The sequence below is a fragment of the Sardina pilchardus genome, chromosome 6 (assembly GCF_963854185.1).
Source record: "Sardina pilchardus chromosome 6, fSarPil1.1, whole genome shotgun sequence".
Taxonomy (NCBI): domain Eukaryota; kingdom Metazoa; phylum Chordata; class Actinopteri; order Clupeiformes; family Clupeidae; genus Sardina; species Sardina pilchardus.
This window is the reverse complement of record NC_084999.1, coordinates 14,358,685-14,376,788: the sequence shown is the minus strand read 5'-3', so window position 1 is coordinate 14,376,788 and position 18,104 is coordinate 14,358,685. Positions and strand designations below refer to the sequence as shown.

The 18,104-nt window shown below is 40.8% G+C and overlaps 1 protein-coding gene across 1 annotated transcript; it reads right to left on the bottom strand.

Annotated features, from left to right (window-relative positions):
• Window positions 1-545: 545 nt before the first annotated feature.
• LOC134082677 (glutathione S-transferase kappa 1-like) lies at window positions 546-6,689 on the bottom strand. Its single transcript, XM_062538572.1, has 8 exons — window positions 6,542-6,689; window positions 3,453-3,530; window positions 3,228-3,309; window positions 2,674-2,802; window positions 2,341-2,486; window positions 1,923-2,039; window positions 1,242-1,335; window positions 546-994 (listed from the first exon to the last, which is right to left on the bottom strand). Exons 2-8 carry the CDS (start codon window positions 3,528-3,530, stop codon window positions 906-908), a joined length of 735 nt encoding a protein of 244 aa, XP_062394556.1. The 5' UTR covers window positions 6,542-6,689; the 3' UTR covers window positions 546-905.
• Between the last annotated feature and the right edge of the window lie 11,415 nt (window positions 6,690-18,104).

The following is an 18,104-nucleotide window of genomic DNA, read 5'->3' as shown; positions in this document are numbered from 1 at the left end:
GACATTACCCAACATCATTGAGAGCACAAAAGAGAGAGAGGAGAGTGCTGTGTTGGGTCACTTAATTAAAGAAAAAAACAGGTGCTCTTCGGGAACAGACAAAAATGGAATTTAAACAACCTGCCTGTCCTGTCCTGTCCTGTATCAGTTCAGTTCAGTTCAGTTCAGTTTACTTTATTAGTACCCATAGGTAGATTTGTTGTGCAGTAACAGGAGGAAGTAAAATGTATGTAAAATTCCTTGGTGATAAAGTTTGTAGAAGGCAGTCAGAGGTCCGAGGCTCACAGATTGAAAGAAAACATTAAAAATCCTTTATTTAATTGGATAAGGTTAGCGCCTACACGTTTAGACTCTACTGAGTCTTCCTCAGGGCAATCAGTAAACACACCATCATTGAGAGCACCTTTTAAGGAACACTATGCGGTTTTAGGTATTTCTGGCGACTGTAGAGCTCCCTCCAGAGTCACAATATTATATTTACTCTGCTGTTGTAAATAGCAAACTTCTCGTGTACCTTCAAGAAATCACAGAATCAGAGCACCATATTTAGAAAAGAATAACATGCTTTATTACATTAATACACATACTTACACATTCATACATACACAAGTTTTTAAATATATTTACAAATATTGACCTTTTTTGTTTCCAAAACCATGGCGTACTGACTCCCGGGTCTGAGTTGGGGTATGGTCGGGGGTAGATTTGCACAGTAGGAGCATGGTGGTGGGGGGAGCACTGGTGGTGTGAGCACTTAAAAACAGAGAGTCGAACATTGAGAGAGTCCCTGTCACCTCGGAGAACAGTATCTGCTGAAGCTCACTCACAGCTGTGCTTAAGTAAACAGTAGTGCCATATCCAACTCATTAAAGAAGATATCAATGTCTCTGTCCAAAGAGAAAATGTCAGTGGGCCATGGCTGCTCTCATAAAGGCTGGTTGTTGACTGAGAGTTACTGACGGGTGCACAGGCTGTGGTCCCATCCACTTTTCACCTGCAACATGTGACAAAGACATGATTGGAAAAATAGACATGGAAGGTTTGAATATGGCTAAAGGTGATGGATGATACATGGATTAACAGCAGTGCAATAGTACAGCTAGGTAAACATTAGTAAATATAGACAATGTCTTACTACAGTTAGCTACATCATCATCTGATTAATATGATCAACTCATTTTGATAATACTAAAACTCTAAATGCTTAGATAACAAATAATACCAATGAGTGTTTTACTGACCGAGACAGTGAGCCATTAGTTCAAATCTGTCTGATCCAAAGAAGATTTTGGCCTCTCCGTTTACATGGCAGACTGTGAGGGGAAATCCAAAACCCTAAGAAGACATAATGGAGGGACAGTAAAAAAAAAGACACTGTGAGCAATCAAAAAAGAATAGCATTAGCCTAATGGCCTCTTTCAGACTAACACAGCATAAATGTATATAATTTGATTAAAAACACGTCCACGTAGTAAGATTGTGTAACTGAGATCAGGAGTTTGTTTCCCAAAAGGATGATGCTAATTATGCATATATGAATACAAAACTACACACTGAACAGATGCATCTCTTGACCTGTGGTTGAAGCACAGTTCCACTGCTCTTCCACTGATAAGACTGGGAGCCAGTCTATGCTATGTACAGTATAGGTGCGTCATTCATTCCACGTGCTACTATATGTCACTCATCAACCATGTTAGCACTAATCACTAAATTTGGGAAACTATCATGGTTCAAATTCAGTATGGTCTGACTTGTTTTGAGAAACTGTGGTTAGTTAGATATTGGTTAGTTAAACAATGCATCATACCATGTTAGTTCAAAGCTAACCTCCATGACAAATGTTCTCCTGATAGACTTGGATAAAGTACATTTTACACAGGCAGTGAAAGACAAATCAAAGTGAATTTAAAGGAACTAACCCCATAATCAAGGGCTTCTTGGGTAGTTGACCACAACTTGTCCTTGACTGCCTTACTGCTGGACATTTCCAGTAATTCTTGTACCCTCTTGTCAGATAGTCCAGCGTGTAGACCCGCCTATGTGAGAAAAAGCATAGTATATGAAAATCAATATATCAGATGTAAACGCGCAGACATGTACACACAAACATTTATCAAATATGTAATGGGTGGGACTGTTGAAGCACAGTTCCAGTGATCTTCTTGTCTGAGACTGCGCTGATGTCAGTTATTGGTGTTCAAATGAATAATTATGGTTTAGTTCATAAAAAACGCAAGTTGAAGACACACACCTGACTAAACAAACATGTTCACAATAATCACACAAACATACTTCAGCAACGTGATGGGTCGGCTATAGTGTCTAGAAATATGGTACCTCTGCAAGTGAAGAGAGCTGGTTGATGTCTTGGCTATTACTCCAGATCCTCATCCACAGCTCCCTGGAGACCTTCTCCACCTGGGCATCACCACCTGTCTCCTTCTCAGCCGCTGCAGTCACAAAGCGCATGGCTTCCAGAGAACCTGGTAACGAATGGTAGAAAGATGTAACACTGACACATGCAGATACAGTAACTATCGCCAGAGAATAGCATGAGAGATGTATGACATAAGAACAGATTGGTGCAAATATGAAGTATCTCAATCTTAAAATCGTCTTTATCTTTTGACTACTAATAGCATTTTAAATCCGAGCTGATTCCGAGCGTACCTTTCGCCATCAAAACGTTGACAGGCTGAGCAGGAACTCTGAGTGGAACTCCAGTGTAGGCGCCCAAGCGGAGAAGGTCTGCTGCCATGTAGTGGAATTTTCTTGGAACATCATCAGGACTCCTGTTACCTACAGTATAAGTTACAGTTATGAGTCGGGTGATTTGTTTATATTGCAACTTTGACAGAATCAAAGGCTGGGCTAAAGACTATTTTAGGAAGGTCATGGATGATATGAGAGACTTGTAGTGTGATGATTTGTAGTGTTTATCTCCTGCCACTAGATGTCACTATTGTTCCTTAATTAGTCAGTAGGTTAATAAAATTGGAGTTAGTAGAAGAAGATACAACTAAAGATGTATTGTGAAACCTGCTCTGGCTTAGAAAAAAGTTATTTATTTAAAGAGAACAAATCAGAAAGTATAGTGCAGTCAACCAAAAAGCAAGATACAGTGGATTGATACTATCAGCTAAGGCTTAGGCCTACATGTCATGGAATTAGCAGAAGTACTACATCTCTGTGTTGGTTTGTGGAGGATTAGAGATTTTCCTTACCGGCACCTTTATAGACTCCACCCAGAAGAGCAGGTCGCAGCTTCAGATCGATATTCCATATGTTCTTGTACCGACCGAGCATCTAAAACAGACGGTGAAATTAACACTTTTACTTATCCCCATTAGACCTACCTACTACATTCTCAGTTTAAAAACAATCATGTAGTATGGGTAAGGTTTGAATTAACACATTCAAAACTAATATTCAATAATATCAACACTTACCTCAAATGCAAGCCATGAGTAAGGGGATATTACATCATAAAACAATTCCACCAGTTTCCGTTTGCCGTAACTTGACATCTAGGAATAAGAGATAATTAGCATTAAAGGTGATACTGGCCACAAACACACACACACACACACACTAAAAAAGAGAGAGAAACAAGGAGAACAAGGCGGTTTAGAGCTGTAAAGTATTCTAGCCAATATTCACACTGCGGCAGGGGCAAGGAGGGGATCGCTGTAATTGTCATTTTAGTTCAAGCATCAGTGACCTTTCACAAGGAGTGGATTGTATCTTGGCTCGTTCAGGACACAATTCAGGCCCTACTGAATAATTAGACTAATCCTGCACCCAAGCAGCAGTGCTTCGCTTGTGCATCGCCCCAATATAGTAACAAATGTCAATACTGCCCATGCCTGTTTTTTTTTTTCTTCTAGTAGGCCTACTAAACACAATAGTTTGCACTCTTATATAACAGCACAACTCAAATGGGGAACTTCAGGGGAACTTCAGGGAAACTACATTTCCCTAATGTGCCAAGCAATGTGCCACAGCTTCAAAACATGAAAGACAAGGAAATCACAGCGACAGCTGGTTTGCATAAATTATAGCAACCACAGACTCGTGAAAAGAATGCCTTCAGCTTTCAGAACAATTAATGACAACATTTTCTCATTTATACATTACAAGTGTTGCAAGACATTTGTACTTCTGTTTGTCTCAATGCACTTTTTTCCAAGACAGTGAATTTACAAATAGAGAAAGCATTAATTTGCACAATTCAAAGCCTTTGATTTATACTGCGAAGCAGTCACATGGGTGCGCATCCCAAACAAAGCTTCAGACATCACACACACAAACCGGGGTCTCGTTTGTCGTCAGTCACATGATTTTTATGGAAACAACACAGGCCTCGAATCAGGACTTTACGTGGCACTTCCCCTTCTGCTCGACACAAGTTCCGAAGCCTCACATCACCAGCGGGAACTTGTCTGAGCTTGTGCGGCTGATGCTAAACTAAAGGCTTATTTGCATTCCATGGGCAGGGTTAGGGAACGGTCAATTGTTTTTCTGCTTGTTTTTTTGTTTTGTTTCAAGTTATTGCTATTTTAATAATCTTGTGCAAGAGACGTAATAGCAAAATGTGAACATCTAGCTTCTCTAGAGATAGACTTTTTGTTGTTCAAAATCAACCGAAGTGCTAAAGTTCAGACTAAATTTTTCCCAACCTTAAATTTTGTAGGCGGGGTTAAATTCGGGGAGGCTTTCAGTCTACATTAACCCACTTATGTAACAGCACAATTCTTTCTCAAACTTACATAATCAAGTGGGAACTTTCAAGTTCTACTTGTATGGTGAACTATTTGACTCTCAGCAGAAGCCTCGACACGGTCACAAATTAATTGTTGGTCCTGTCCACTTTGGCAAGATGTTTTTGATCATATTTACTGAAACCAACAGTATGCTGCTCCAACAGAACAACATAAAACCCCTACACTCCTACCCCACCTAGAGCTGTTATTTGTTTTGCAAAAATCTACAGCTCCCGGTTCTGGTCCAATAAGTGCAGGGCTGAATGATAATTTCCAGATCTGACCGTCAATCACAGTTCGTGCACAGTCACTAACAAGCACAAACTTGACAGGAGGGTGCTTTGACGTGGCGGGTATTAGTGAGGGAAAGACATGAGAGTTGTATTCAAAAAGTCCCCTCAATCTGCCAGACTTGCCAACTGCAGCTTTAAACTGGTTAATTATGAACACACATTATTATTTCTCTTTTGGCCTTTCATCCACACACATTAAAAGAAAGTATTGTGTAAAGTGATAAATAAGCAGTGGGGAAAAAAACCTTTATCATCCAGGATGCCTCCCACCCCCTCCACCAATACTTTGAGCTATTACCATGCCTCTGCCTAAGTCATTATACAACAAATCACTCATTCCAAATGCAAAACATATACAAAACTCGGGCAAACCCGTTTCTGGCAAACAGTTGCAGTAAACTTTAGGCTATGTTACACAGCATGTTTGCAGTAATGCAATATGCAAATTGGGTTTTCACCAGAAGTTCACTAGAAGTTTGCCATCATTGATTAAGTGTGGTGGCAAATCACTGGCGAGTGCATTTGCCACTGCTGGCAAACTTCTCATTGTTGCCAGAACTTTGCTGGAAGTTTGCCTCTAGCAGCAACATTGGCAAACTTCTGGCAATATTTTCTAGGGAAATCATCACTTTCCCAAAAATTACCCACAAATTTACTGCAAATCTGAGAAGAAAATGTTCTGGCATAATAGACAAAGCTTTTTGGATCTTGAATCCTGAATCTTTCTTCATTCTAGTTACAGTTTCTAGATTGTTTTGATGTTGGATGTTGGACTCTCCACACCAACCCATCTCTCCAGTAGGGCCTACCAATTTTAAATTGGGTTTAAGAAAGATGTGGATATTGTTTCAACATTCTTTTGTCGTTTTTGCCGCTATGCCCTGTTAAGTCTGCTTATTTTTTCCAATGATGATAGGTGTTAAGTTTCCATACTGTATGCATGTGCATAATAGCCTGGTAACAACCAGCTCAAAAATAACAAAACAAAGCCAAGTGTACATGTAACACCATGAGCTAATGTCACAATGATGATGTAAAACAGGTTGCCTGATAAGAGCATGTCCTGTCTCCTACATAACAGCAAACAATGAATAGAGTAGCACATTTCTCTCGGACATCTCTGTCATAGATAACAGGCTAGAACAGGCTTTGACAGAGCACCTGTCAAAAAATCTGAGACGATGCGCGATTATGGATGCTCGGATAGAGTCCGTCTATATATCGTCGTTTAGACTTTAGTAGACATCTGCCTGAAATCGTCTGTTTTTGTTTAGCGAGCATGATTGCAAGGTGATTTCAAACTCTGTAAAGCTAGGCACCCAATAAACATGATGCCACTTCTACTGCTATTAAAATATGTCAAAATATAGAACAGATGTTGGGGAACGATGCAGGAGTCAGCCTGCACGTCCATACACGGGCAACATTCAATGTTTCAAAACTGTCAAAACTGAACTTGAGATGTCAAAAGTAAACTATTACCTTCCAGGTCCAACTTCTATTGTGAGTATCCTCTGATATCAACAGTCAACCGAATGTTACGATAATCATTGTCTCCATGAGACCGATTTGCTTTTAAAGTCACTTTGCCACCCCGCCCTTCCCTCCAGCGTGCGTGCCATGAGTCATTGGCGAGGTGCAGGGTTATCCTCCTTGCGCGTCACCATGGTTCCATTGTTTGGGTTGTGCGTTTTCCAGCCAAGTCAGGTCCTGCGCATTGCAAGTTGCGTGAGGACACTTGTCACGTCAGACTCAAATTGGTAGCTGCACGTTCCACTGCGCAACAGCGTAAAAGTAAAATAGCATTAGCCGGCGTTATGGTTATTTCTTTGTTCCATCTCATTATAAAGGCAGGGATACTTCATTATTAGGTTTTAATGCACCATCGGGAACATTATGTTTATCCCACTGTAAAGGCATCTATTTATTGGGACTACATATTTTCCACTTCAAGGGCATCCATTTGAAAATGTTCCCTAAATCAATATAATCAGGGACACACCTTAATTCACTGCATCACATTTTATCCACTAGAGGAGCACCTCCATTGGCACTTCTTTATGTTTTCTCACATGTACAATAATGTATAGGGCTGCATTTCACTGCATCCTGTACTTGAAATGACATCCTTTGGAACACTGTCATGTAGGGGCAGCGTAGAGGGCACTCCATAATGACCTTTTCCGATGGAAGGGCACATGGGAAACGCCAAGTCTGGACCGTTTTAAGGGGCACCTTATAGGATCTTGTATTTAGAACTCTAGAATAGCACTCATTAAGACATGTTACTCAAGCTTATTGTTTGAAGTGGCACTTCAGAGGGCACTGAAACATTGTTCTCATGTACAGTAAAGGCCAGTCAACCGGCATATCACTCAAGATTAGATTAGAAGTCTTTATTGTCCACTACTGTGGAAATTCATCTTTGGCCCCACAACATACACGTATAGCACACACAGGCAAGACTACACAACAAGTACAACATAAAGCGAACACAGACAGAGACTACACATCAAGTACAACATAAGGCAGACATACACAGAGACTACACAGCAAGTACAACATAGAGCAAACACAGACAAAGACTCAACAGCAAGTGCAACAAAAAGCAAACACAAACCAAGATTACACAGCAGGTACAACATATGACACAAACAAGTCTGCACAGCAGATATGGGGATATGGACATGTGCAAATGGGTTAAATTATCATAAAAAAACAGTAAAGTGAATAATAAATTAATTAATTAGTGGTCAGTGGGGACATGGAGTATGATTTGTAGAACTCATAAGTTGAGTTGATTTAATAAGTTAATAGATAAAGGTATAAAAGATTTCTTAAAAATATTTCTACTGGATGTAGGTACTCTGTACCTTCTTCCTGAAGGGAGTCTTTCAAAGGTGTGATATAGTGGATGTAGAGGGTCCTGGACTATCTGTAGAGCTTTCCTCTTAGTGTGGGTTGTATACAGTTCCACCAACTGTCTCTGGGGGTTCAGTATAATTTTACTGGCCATATTTATAATTTTTGTGAGCTTACTCAATTGTGAGCTTTTGTGAGCTTACTCAATTGTCCAGGAAACCTTGCCAGTGACGTAGACCAGCACCATTTTTTTTTTACTAGCGGAAATGCTATCACAGATATTCCCACAGAACAAGCATCATCAGATAATATCCTGTCCCGGCAATGCAGAGTGTATTCAGGAAACGGAAAAGTACAGGGGAAATGTGGAAGGCCGGCTGGGTAAGGCTAAAGGGTCAAAGGGTGAGTTTGCTTTTTATCCTTGATGACAAATAATTTGTCAGATAGAGAAAATAGGTGTGGTTATTCTTGTATCAGGCTAGGTCCCCCATGAAGAATATGATGCAATGGCCTTCATCTCAAAGATACCAAAAGATGAATTTACTGCTATTCATCGCACCCCACCTTCCATGTCACGCCCCTCCTGTCATGCCTCATTCCCCACTAGTATGGATCCACCCCACACTATGAGAACCGAACCAAGGGTCAGTTAAGTATACTAAGGTTACCTTCACACTGGGTCGGTATAACTGGACCGCACCCGGGCCTGATTACTCTCCCTAGTCCTGGCCCAGCTGCTCTCCGTTCACATTACATTTCTGTTTGCAGACCCGGGTTCCATTACAGTATGTCATTAACACTAGATTCTGCCAATATTGCTTGGCAACATAGAAAAACATCTGGTTTTGGAACAGAAAGCATTCAAGCTTTACCAGAGTTCTTGTACTTTGTACTCCTAAGTTTCCCCAAGTTCATTGTTCCCACATGAGATGGTATTTACACTGACTCTATGAATGGAATTGATTCCATTATCTCCAGTTCCCATGAAAATGCCAAAAGTAGACCTCTTCGGGAGTTTGGGAGTGTCTACACATTCCTATACTGTTTTTGTATGCATATCCCTAGGCTACTACTGTACGTTTTGTTTTGACAACTTTGTTTCTGTTTTTAGACATCTGCTATTGGAGACTCAACCACTCGCCGTCATCCGCTCCCTGGAAAATTATATCACTTCTCCCAGGAAATCACATGTTGGAACATGTTATGTAAGGGATGGACAACACAGCGTTCAGGTAGCTAAAGTTAATGCATTCACTTTTGTACAATTACTGTTGTCCTTGGTCCCACATGTTGTGTAGCGGCAATAAAAGTTATATGTTTCTTAACATAAGGTGGTCTATACTTATAAATGATTATGATACTGTGGCTCATGATGTAATGACAAGTGTTGCATCCCACTGCGCAGGTAGTAGTGAGTGAGTGTGAGTGTGTGTGTGTGTGTGTGTGTGTGTGTGTGTGAGAGAGAGAGAGTGACTGGCAGAGAAAGAGTAAGTAGGTATACAAGAGATGAGGTGGGCTAGTGTGTGTAAGATAGTTTCAGTGTGTGTGTGACATGATTATTTATAAATGAGATCATTTTGTGAACTTGCATGTTCTACTCAGGCAGAGGAAAAAGTCTGTAATACACAGTACGTGCTTTTTGCCAACCGTAAGAGCTGCCTCAGCAGTTCCCTCTCACTCTGATCTACTTGTTCTTCATCATCTCACATGGTTCTTCACTGTTCTATGACATTATACAGGGTTCTTGGGGTGCTATATAGAACCATTCAGGCTTTAAAGACTGCTTGCAATGATGAACCCTTCAAAATGGTTTAAGGGGTGCCATATATTAAACTTGCAATATAACCATGTTTGGTTCTATATCACCTTTCTTTGAGTGTACATGAAGGATCATATCCACTTCTTGGAGATAAAACTTACATCTATTATATATATTTCATCTCAGAGCCATGGCAAATTGATACTGTGTGTTGTGTTTCAGTGTCGGAAACTTCAACAGCCAGAGGTTCAGCGAGTCCTTATTGTAACTCATACAGGTTATTTTGAGCATTCAAATGTCTGTGTTTTGCTCAAGCTGATAATGTGATCCATGGACCTGCCTGAACAATCCTGATCATGCCAACAGACACGCAGGCTATCAGATTTACAATGACTGTACTGCCTAACATTCAAGGCATCTTTGGAATAACTGGAATGTTCTCATTTTGTTGATTGGTCTCTGTGGCACATGTTGTACCATGAGGGAATGCCAGTTTCTAGAAAGTTTCGGAACAGCCAAACTCAAAGAAGTGTTTGGAGTATGGCTTCAGTTGAAAATGTTTGGTGACCTTCTCAAAGTAAATTGTAACACTAAAACAAGGGGCTGAATTAATATTCTGGAGGAAAAGATCAGGAAGTTTGCAGAGAGACCTGCCCCAATAAGTGGCATTGGACCATTAAACCACACAATGATCCAAAACATACAGCCAAAGAAAGCCTGCAGTGCACCACTGCATTAATAATTTGAAATATTTAGAAAACATCTGTGTTGCCCCGGCATCCCTCACCAGTTTGAGCTTGTCCCCTCCTGTTGTTGCACCAGTTGTTTGCTGAAGCGCATAGGAGCTGTCCTTTTTTGAAGTTGATATGGGTGTGTTTGAAATGCCATCAGTCGATGATGATTCCGTGTTGGTTAGCTCTGCGGAGCTAATTAAATTGTTTAGGCTATCAAACCACATTAGGATCAGAGGATCCATCACAATATCACAGGATCCACTAGTCAGACGATAAATGAGCATGTTCAGTGACCATCCCTTTTCCTTTGCACACTTGATAAGATGCATATCTTGCAAAATAATATTGCATTGCAGGTGTAACGTTACCGATGAACTTGGAGCTGTTGAAGTTGGTATGGGCAGAAAATAGTTATCTTTTTATAAGATACAAATAATTTTACCCATGCTGCAAGTCACTACAAGTCATTACAAGTCAAAAGTATGGAAGTCCTTGTACCGGTAAGTCATTTCTAATTTTGTTGTGACAGAAGTCATTAAAATTGTGACTCGAGTCCAAATCATGGCTTAAATATTAGCAACCTTTTGCCAGACGAGGAGTGTCTCTTTGAGGAGCTGTGTTGTAACACGTCCTGTGTATGACATCATGATCCCCTTGTATCTGCAATAGCTGTTGTAACCTTTGTGTGTGTGTGTGTGTGTGTGTGTGTGTGTTTGGGGTGGAGTGCTGTGACTCAACAGTGCCCGTACCATACGGGATACGGGCCCAAGTGCTCACAGCCACGTTCAAGGTTCAAGGTTCATTTTCCGATCCCACCCTGTCTTCCTCTCCCCGTCATTTCCTGTCAATCTCATGAACACACTTTTTTCGGAGGTCGGACTTTTAAAGTGGGATCCTCCAAGTCTATGGCGGCATGAAGGCAATAAGCAATACAAAAATCTGACGTGATGATTTTAAGGATCCATTCCAGCTAACGTCCCTGCCTCTCACAGACTAGTCTTCACATTTGCATGTTTTGTGGTAATAGCGCTTGCACAGTAATTTTGTGAAAATCAGACAGGTTGTTGCCTCATCACTGAATGACGAAAAAATGAGTCGCATTGTCTTGTCTAGACGTTTGCTATCACAACTACCGCGTATTTGCAAGGATTATACACATTCTATATAACATATATTACATACATATTTCATCTATCTTGAAGTAGTCTACTGTGCCCCAACTTCACCAAGTTGTAGACTTTGTATGTAGCCTATGTAATGTTAGTGTTTAAAACAAAAAAGAGAGAAACAGACGCTCAAGGCCATTTATAGATAGACCCTCATTTACCATAATGGTAGGATAGACTGATTAGCCTGTTGGGACATGTGTACAATTGATCCAGCAAACTCAAGTTGTATTTTTTGCTATGCACATGTGTATTAGTATCCTCTTTTTGAAAGACAGACCTGTATCTCCGATCCGAAGATATTTGTAAAAAAAATGTTTTTAATAGCCTAATACTGTGAGACTGTGAGTCATGATAGACACCTAATGTAACCTATGTGTGCGTGCCTTGTGGTAACAGTAGTGGGCCTATTTGGAGGAAAGTCCAGAGGCTTTTTTTAGTCTCAGTCAATCCCTGATCACACCTGTTAAACTCTCGAGGGGACGAAGAAATCAGAAATGCGTTTTGCTCTGCACACATTTGTCTACTGCCTTCGAGTGGATACTGTGATATTCAGTAGGCCTACACTAAGACAGACGGCACTTTGATTTTGCTACCCCAGAGCTAACTTGCAATCTTCTTATATGGCCAGCTTTGCAGGTTGCGTAGTGCCCCGCAAGTTAATCATGGCCCCATCCCTGTGTCCCCTATGTGGCCTCACACACTCACTCACTTAACACCTGGGATCAATTAAGTTTGTGAGTTTTTAGGCCTTCGATAATAAAACTGAATTACCCTTTAGGGTATAAATAGAAACGAGAATGAACAACAGCAGTCAGGTAAACTTGTGTTCGTTCCTTAGTTTGATGTCAACAAATAATCTGAGTCGGCCTAGTAACGTTAAGTTGCTCTGTTTTGTTTCCATCTCTCCAGCGTGTGTTGCTATCATAACAGAGAAGTGAATCTACTGACGCAGCTTGCTTGCCAGCCTTCCCTAGTCAGAGTAACAAAAGTTGTTAAATATAACCGCATATACCATGTTTTGAATGCCAGTGCCAGCGGCTGTTTACATTTTTGAGGGGGGAAACAGAGCTTTAAATGCGTTCATAATAAGGTGCATTTCATCGAGATGAAACTCGTTTTTCAGCAGAAACATGCGAAGACCCGTCTGAATTAATGGGTGATCTCACCTTCCCATACATTTAAAAAAAAAAAAAAAAATTACAATATTTTAGTCAAGCTTTAGTTGGTTGCTATGCAAAATGGAAAGTAGCCTAATGGATTAACTTTTATTTGCTGTGACGCACACTGCACAATAGATGCACATAAAATGCATTAGAATTATAGTTGAAATAAACCCTTGAAAATATTGAAGGGAATCAGCGGGAGCCAATCCAGTACACGTCTTTGGCAAGTAGGCCTAGCCTGCAGACAGGTGGAGAACAGCGTCAAGTTTGCGGGGAGTGTCGGACCCAAACGCAGGGAAAGGTGAGGCGAAGTTAGACTAGACTGTAAGAAATAAACTTACTAATAATAATAATAAAGAATCTTACTAGACTTAATAGACTTAACAAACCACTTGAACAAGAACAACACAATACAACTAATGACCGACAAAGACTGAGGGGAGACAGAGGGTTTAAATATACAGGATTAACAAGACACAGGTGAAGACACTGAAACAATAAACTGGTACAGGTGAATTGAAGAAGGGATTAACAGGACTAATGATTGGAGACGTGTGAGGGCGGAGACAAGAATAACAAAACAGAAGCACGTGGAGAGGGTAAACAAAGGGATGATTGTATTGAGAGCACTAGAGTGTTAGGTAACCCACTGCAGGCTCATAGAAGTGTAGCTTGTCATTACATCTGCAAGTGGAAAGTGAAAGCAGTGAGTAATAGGCTATTGTAGAATAACAATGTATTTATAATGGGGGTTCCCTCAAAGTATTTTTATAATTAGAGAGAGAGAGAGAGAGAGAGAGAGAGAGAGGTACTTTTTTACCTTCAGAGAAATGTGAGAAACACTGTGGCATAAGCATACAATTCTGTGTGCTTGTGTGTGTCCCGGGTGGCTCCCGGGCCCTAACATAAAAAGAAGAGACAGACAACACTTTTAACCAAAAAGTGATGTAAACTGTATTAATCAAGAGGCAAAAAGAATGTTTAAGGGAGAAATGTGAGTGCATGTGGCAAAAATGAGAGGAGTGGAAGCATACGTGTTGCTCTGCAGCGCTGGGGAAGGGTGAGAAGGAAATGTTCCCGGTGTGGCTAATGAATGATGCATTAAGGTCCCATGACTGCGGCCTGCATCCCCTTTGCATCGCTCGCAATATCTAAGGGGACCGCAGGGGGTGATAACATGCAGTATGTCTCTGTGTGTGTGTGTGTGTCTGTGTGTGTGTGTGTGTGTGTGTGGGGTGTCATCTGGTATTGTGGAAATGAAACTCTTTCTCAGTCACTCAGTTAGTTCTGGCTTTGACGGAACAGAGACACTTTCTGGTGGCAGGCAGCCACAGTTCATGACTTGTCCAGTATTAGTATACTATACTGGTGTTGATAAATATCCTTGGTTATTAACTTCACAAAGTGAAACCAAGTAATCTGTTCAGTGCACAAAATCAGTCTGTGTAGGGATTCCTTTACTGTTAGTTGGGTGCTCACTCAATCAGTATCTCATATCTCTAGGGGATTTACTGTCTGAGAGTGTCTGAGTCTGTCTCAAACAAAAGTTTGGAAACACTGACATATCTCTCTCCCCACACAATGTCTGTCTCCCACCAAAGTTTCCTTCCCCTTTTTGCTTCCTCCAATGTGATTTTGAAATTAAGCTGACAGATGGCTATCTTAAAGCAAATGGCTACTGTCTATGAGTGCATCAAGGGCTTTCCTAAATTCTAATTTGCTAAATTAGACTCTGGCAAAGTCTATCTGTTAAAAACAGACCTGTCTTCTAGTTATTCCACCTTAAGTATTTTATGTTAATTATTCTTTATTGCTTTCTTTTTATTTTTTATTATTACTATTATTATTATTATTACTCTTTGCTCATCTATGCTTTTATCTGCTATTACTGTTTGTTTTTTGTTATGTAAAGCACATTGATTGACCTCTGTGTATAAAATGCGCTATATAAATAAACTTGACTTGACTTGACTTGACTTTCCAAAGATAGAAGAAGTGAGAGTGAGCGAAATAACAGGTCCTGATGGATGGTCCCCATAGCTCTACAAATGGGCTAAAACAAATCAATGAATGTACATCCATATGCCACCTGCCTCAGGGTTACAGAAACTACAACAGCCCCCTCTGCAGGCTGGCAGCTGCTTCCCTTCCTCCTCTGTTGCACTCACCCCACCTCAGCCCTTATCCATAGGGGGCTCCAGCCTACACTGCATGCTTGCCATTTCCATCATTGCCATTCCAGGACCAAGGCCAGCTACCAAGTCCCACAAGTGTCCATCAGATCTCAGTAGTAAACATGCAAGCCATGAAGGGATATTACATTGTTGCTGTGGACGTTTGTCTGCTTCAGTCATATGGCAGTGTTCCTCTATTTTACTGTGTTAATTCAAAGACCAAATTCCAACATCCAGATTTGGAGCCAGGGGATCATGTAGAAGTACTGGGATATACAGTATTTCTTGTTCTTGTCTTGAAAGTGTCTGACATCACACACACACACACACACACACACACACACACACACACACACACACACACACAGCCCCATATCTGTCTATCATTACATCCCATTTGGGAGATCAAAGGGATCAGAATTTAGAAAGCTTCCATCACCACATACTGGAGAAATGCATTCCAATTGATTAATCTCTTTTGTTGAAAGCATTTAGTCATGCTTTATTTTTTAACGATAATTGACACCAAATGTACAGTACAGTATATGGATTTTTAACAACCCTACCCTTTGATAAGTGCTAAAACACAACATGATATTTTATGTAAGTTGTTTCTTACACTTGCATTGAATTATTCTGCATGAAAGTTCATCACAAATAGGCTTCCTGCACAGAATTATCACAAGGGGGCATTGTTTATTTGTTTATTGTTTGTCATAGCACTGCATTTAATTTTGGATAAATAATAACAATAAATATAGCTGCAAGCAGCAATGTGGGGGCCAAGCAGTAGGCCGGAGTAACCACGGCAACTCGACGCTGTTGGCTCAATGCGGCAATGAGATATATGGCCGTAAGCAGTCAGAACAAGTTTCATGTCTAACACGTCAAAAGTTACAAGCCAACTTGCATTTTTGCTAATTGAAGCTATCCTAAAGGTCAAAGGTCACCAAATTTCTTGAGCGTCCTCAGGATCGGGTCACAAGTCCCTGCACTAAGTTTGGTTTTGATAGATTCAAAGTTTGCTGAGATATGAGCTCACTTCCTGTTTGGCGGCTTCATACCCTCGAGGTGAAAGGTCACCAAATTTATTGGGCTTCGTCCCAATTGGGTCACAAGTCCATATACTAAGTTTGGTGTTGATAGATGCAAAGGCAGCTAAGATATGGGCTCACTTCCTGTTTGGCGGCTTCACCGCGAATTTCGATTGGCTGTGACGGGCAAACGCTTCTGTCAATTGTTACAGAAATCGAAACACTAACAAGGCATGGTCTGAAGATGGTCTGTGCCAATTTTGGTGAGGATCAGTTGAAATTTGTGACCTAGGGAAATGTGTTAGTGTTTTTGATTAAGTCCAATATGGCGGCCGAATCAATTAGGTTGATGTCACAAGTTGTCATCTGTCGACATAAGTATCTTCCAAAGTATTACTAGACATCACTAGTACATTGTAATTCTAAGCACAACAGCAGTTATAGGCCAAAAAGCATGTTTCTGAATAACAGCGCCTCCTAGAGGTCAAAGGTCACCAAATTTCTTGAGCGTCCTACTGATGGAGTCACAAGTCCATGTACTAAGTTTGGTTTTGATGCGTGCAAGGTTTGCTGAAATATGAGCCAACTTCCTGTTTGGCGGCTTCGCCACGAATTTCGATTCGCTGTTTTGAGCAAACGGTAATACTTCCGGAGAAAAAAAGCAATTCGTTGGCAAAACATATTCTGCGGATTCTCCACGTCAAGTTTGGTGTCGGTCGGACAAAATTTGTGAGAGGAGTAGGCTCTCAAGTGTTTTTGATGAAATCCAAAATGGCGGAAAATCCATCATGGCGGAAAATAACGTCATAGGGTGCGTTGAACTCGGGCAGGTCCAAGGATTCCAATGATACCTGACTTTTGAAAATCGGATCAACGGGTCAAAAGTTACGTGCATGAAGGCACCTCTAACTTTGACCTGTTGGTGGCGCTAGAGGGTTCGAGGTGCCGACATGAAATTTGGTGACATGAATAATGGGACTGTCCCTAATCAGTGTGCCAAATTTTACAACTTTTCACCAGTCGGTTCTATGGGCTGCCATTGACTTCCATGGCGGAGGAATAATAATAATAAGAAAACTAAGAATCACAATGGGTTCCTCGCAGCTTCGCTGCTTGGCCCCCAAAAAAGAATCACAATAACAATCTAAAGCTGACGCTTTTGGAGAGGTGGGGTGAACTTTTTGCTTGAGTATACAGAAGCTAGAAAATGATCCCAAAAACTGTCTGTATGTCGAAAATTCTGCAAAACATAATCTAAATACTTACTTATTTATACTAAATGTATATTTGCAGTTTTTGTGAAACACATAAAAGTATGCATCTTCAACAGAAGTGCTTGACCCTAATGTGTTGTTTGTTGTAAAAAGTATTCATAATATTTCTCATGGACTCGCGCGTAGGAACGTACTGTAGTTAGCATGGGGGGGGGGGGACAAGGAGGAGGTCCGCGCGCCGAAATAGGGCCTAAGCAGACATGCTGAACATTCTTATCTTGAGTTCATAGCCCAGGCTATGCCAGACAGAGAACGACCAAGAGTAGATAGCGCTCGCGATGATTTCACTCTTTTTTTGCACCTTCATTTTCACCATCAGTGAGTAGGCTACCTGTCTGAAATTTGATCATGAGAATTGCGCAGTAAGCCTACTCTTTCAGCCACATGTCACTGTTTTCGTGCCGGCTCCCACCGTTCATCACATTTCAATTGATAGATTGTAATTATTTGCTTTCTTTTTTTTCAGATATCAGACATGTTGTGGCAGATCAGAGTGATTTTGTGTTTGGTGTTACCGGGTCCACTGTTACCATTTTCAGCCAACTACAGACTTCAGCAGACAATCCGATTATTCTCTGGTACCACGAGAGCCCTGTGGGAGACATTAATTTCGTCTGTATTTTAACCCAGTCTACACTGATGTTTGAACGTGGCCGAGGAACATTGCCAGACGCTGCGAATAAAACTTCATTGACTTTCTGGAACACCACAATGTCAGATGCAGGACGTTATTTCGCCATCCTATTTTTCAAGAGGAGGCATGAGAGTGGCTCGGCGCAGTATTTGGTTGTAACAAGTAGGTCATTTTTACAAATGTGCGTCATATAGCCTTGACATGTGTGAATTCATCCATTAATGTTTTGGTTTACCAACAGT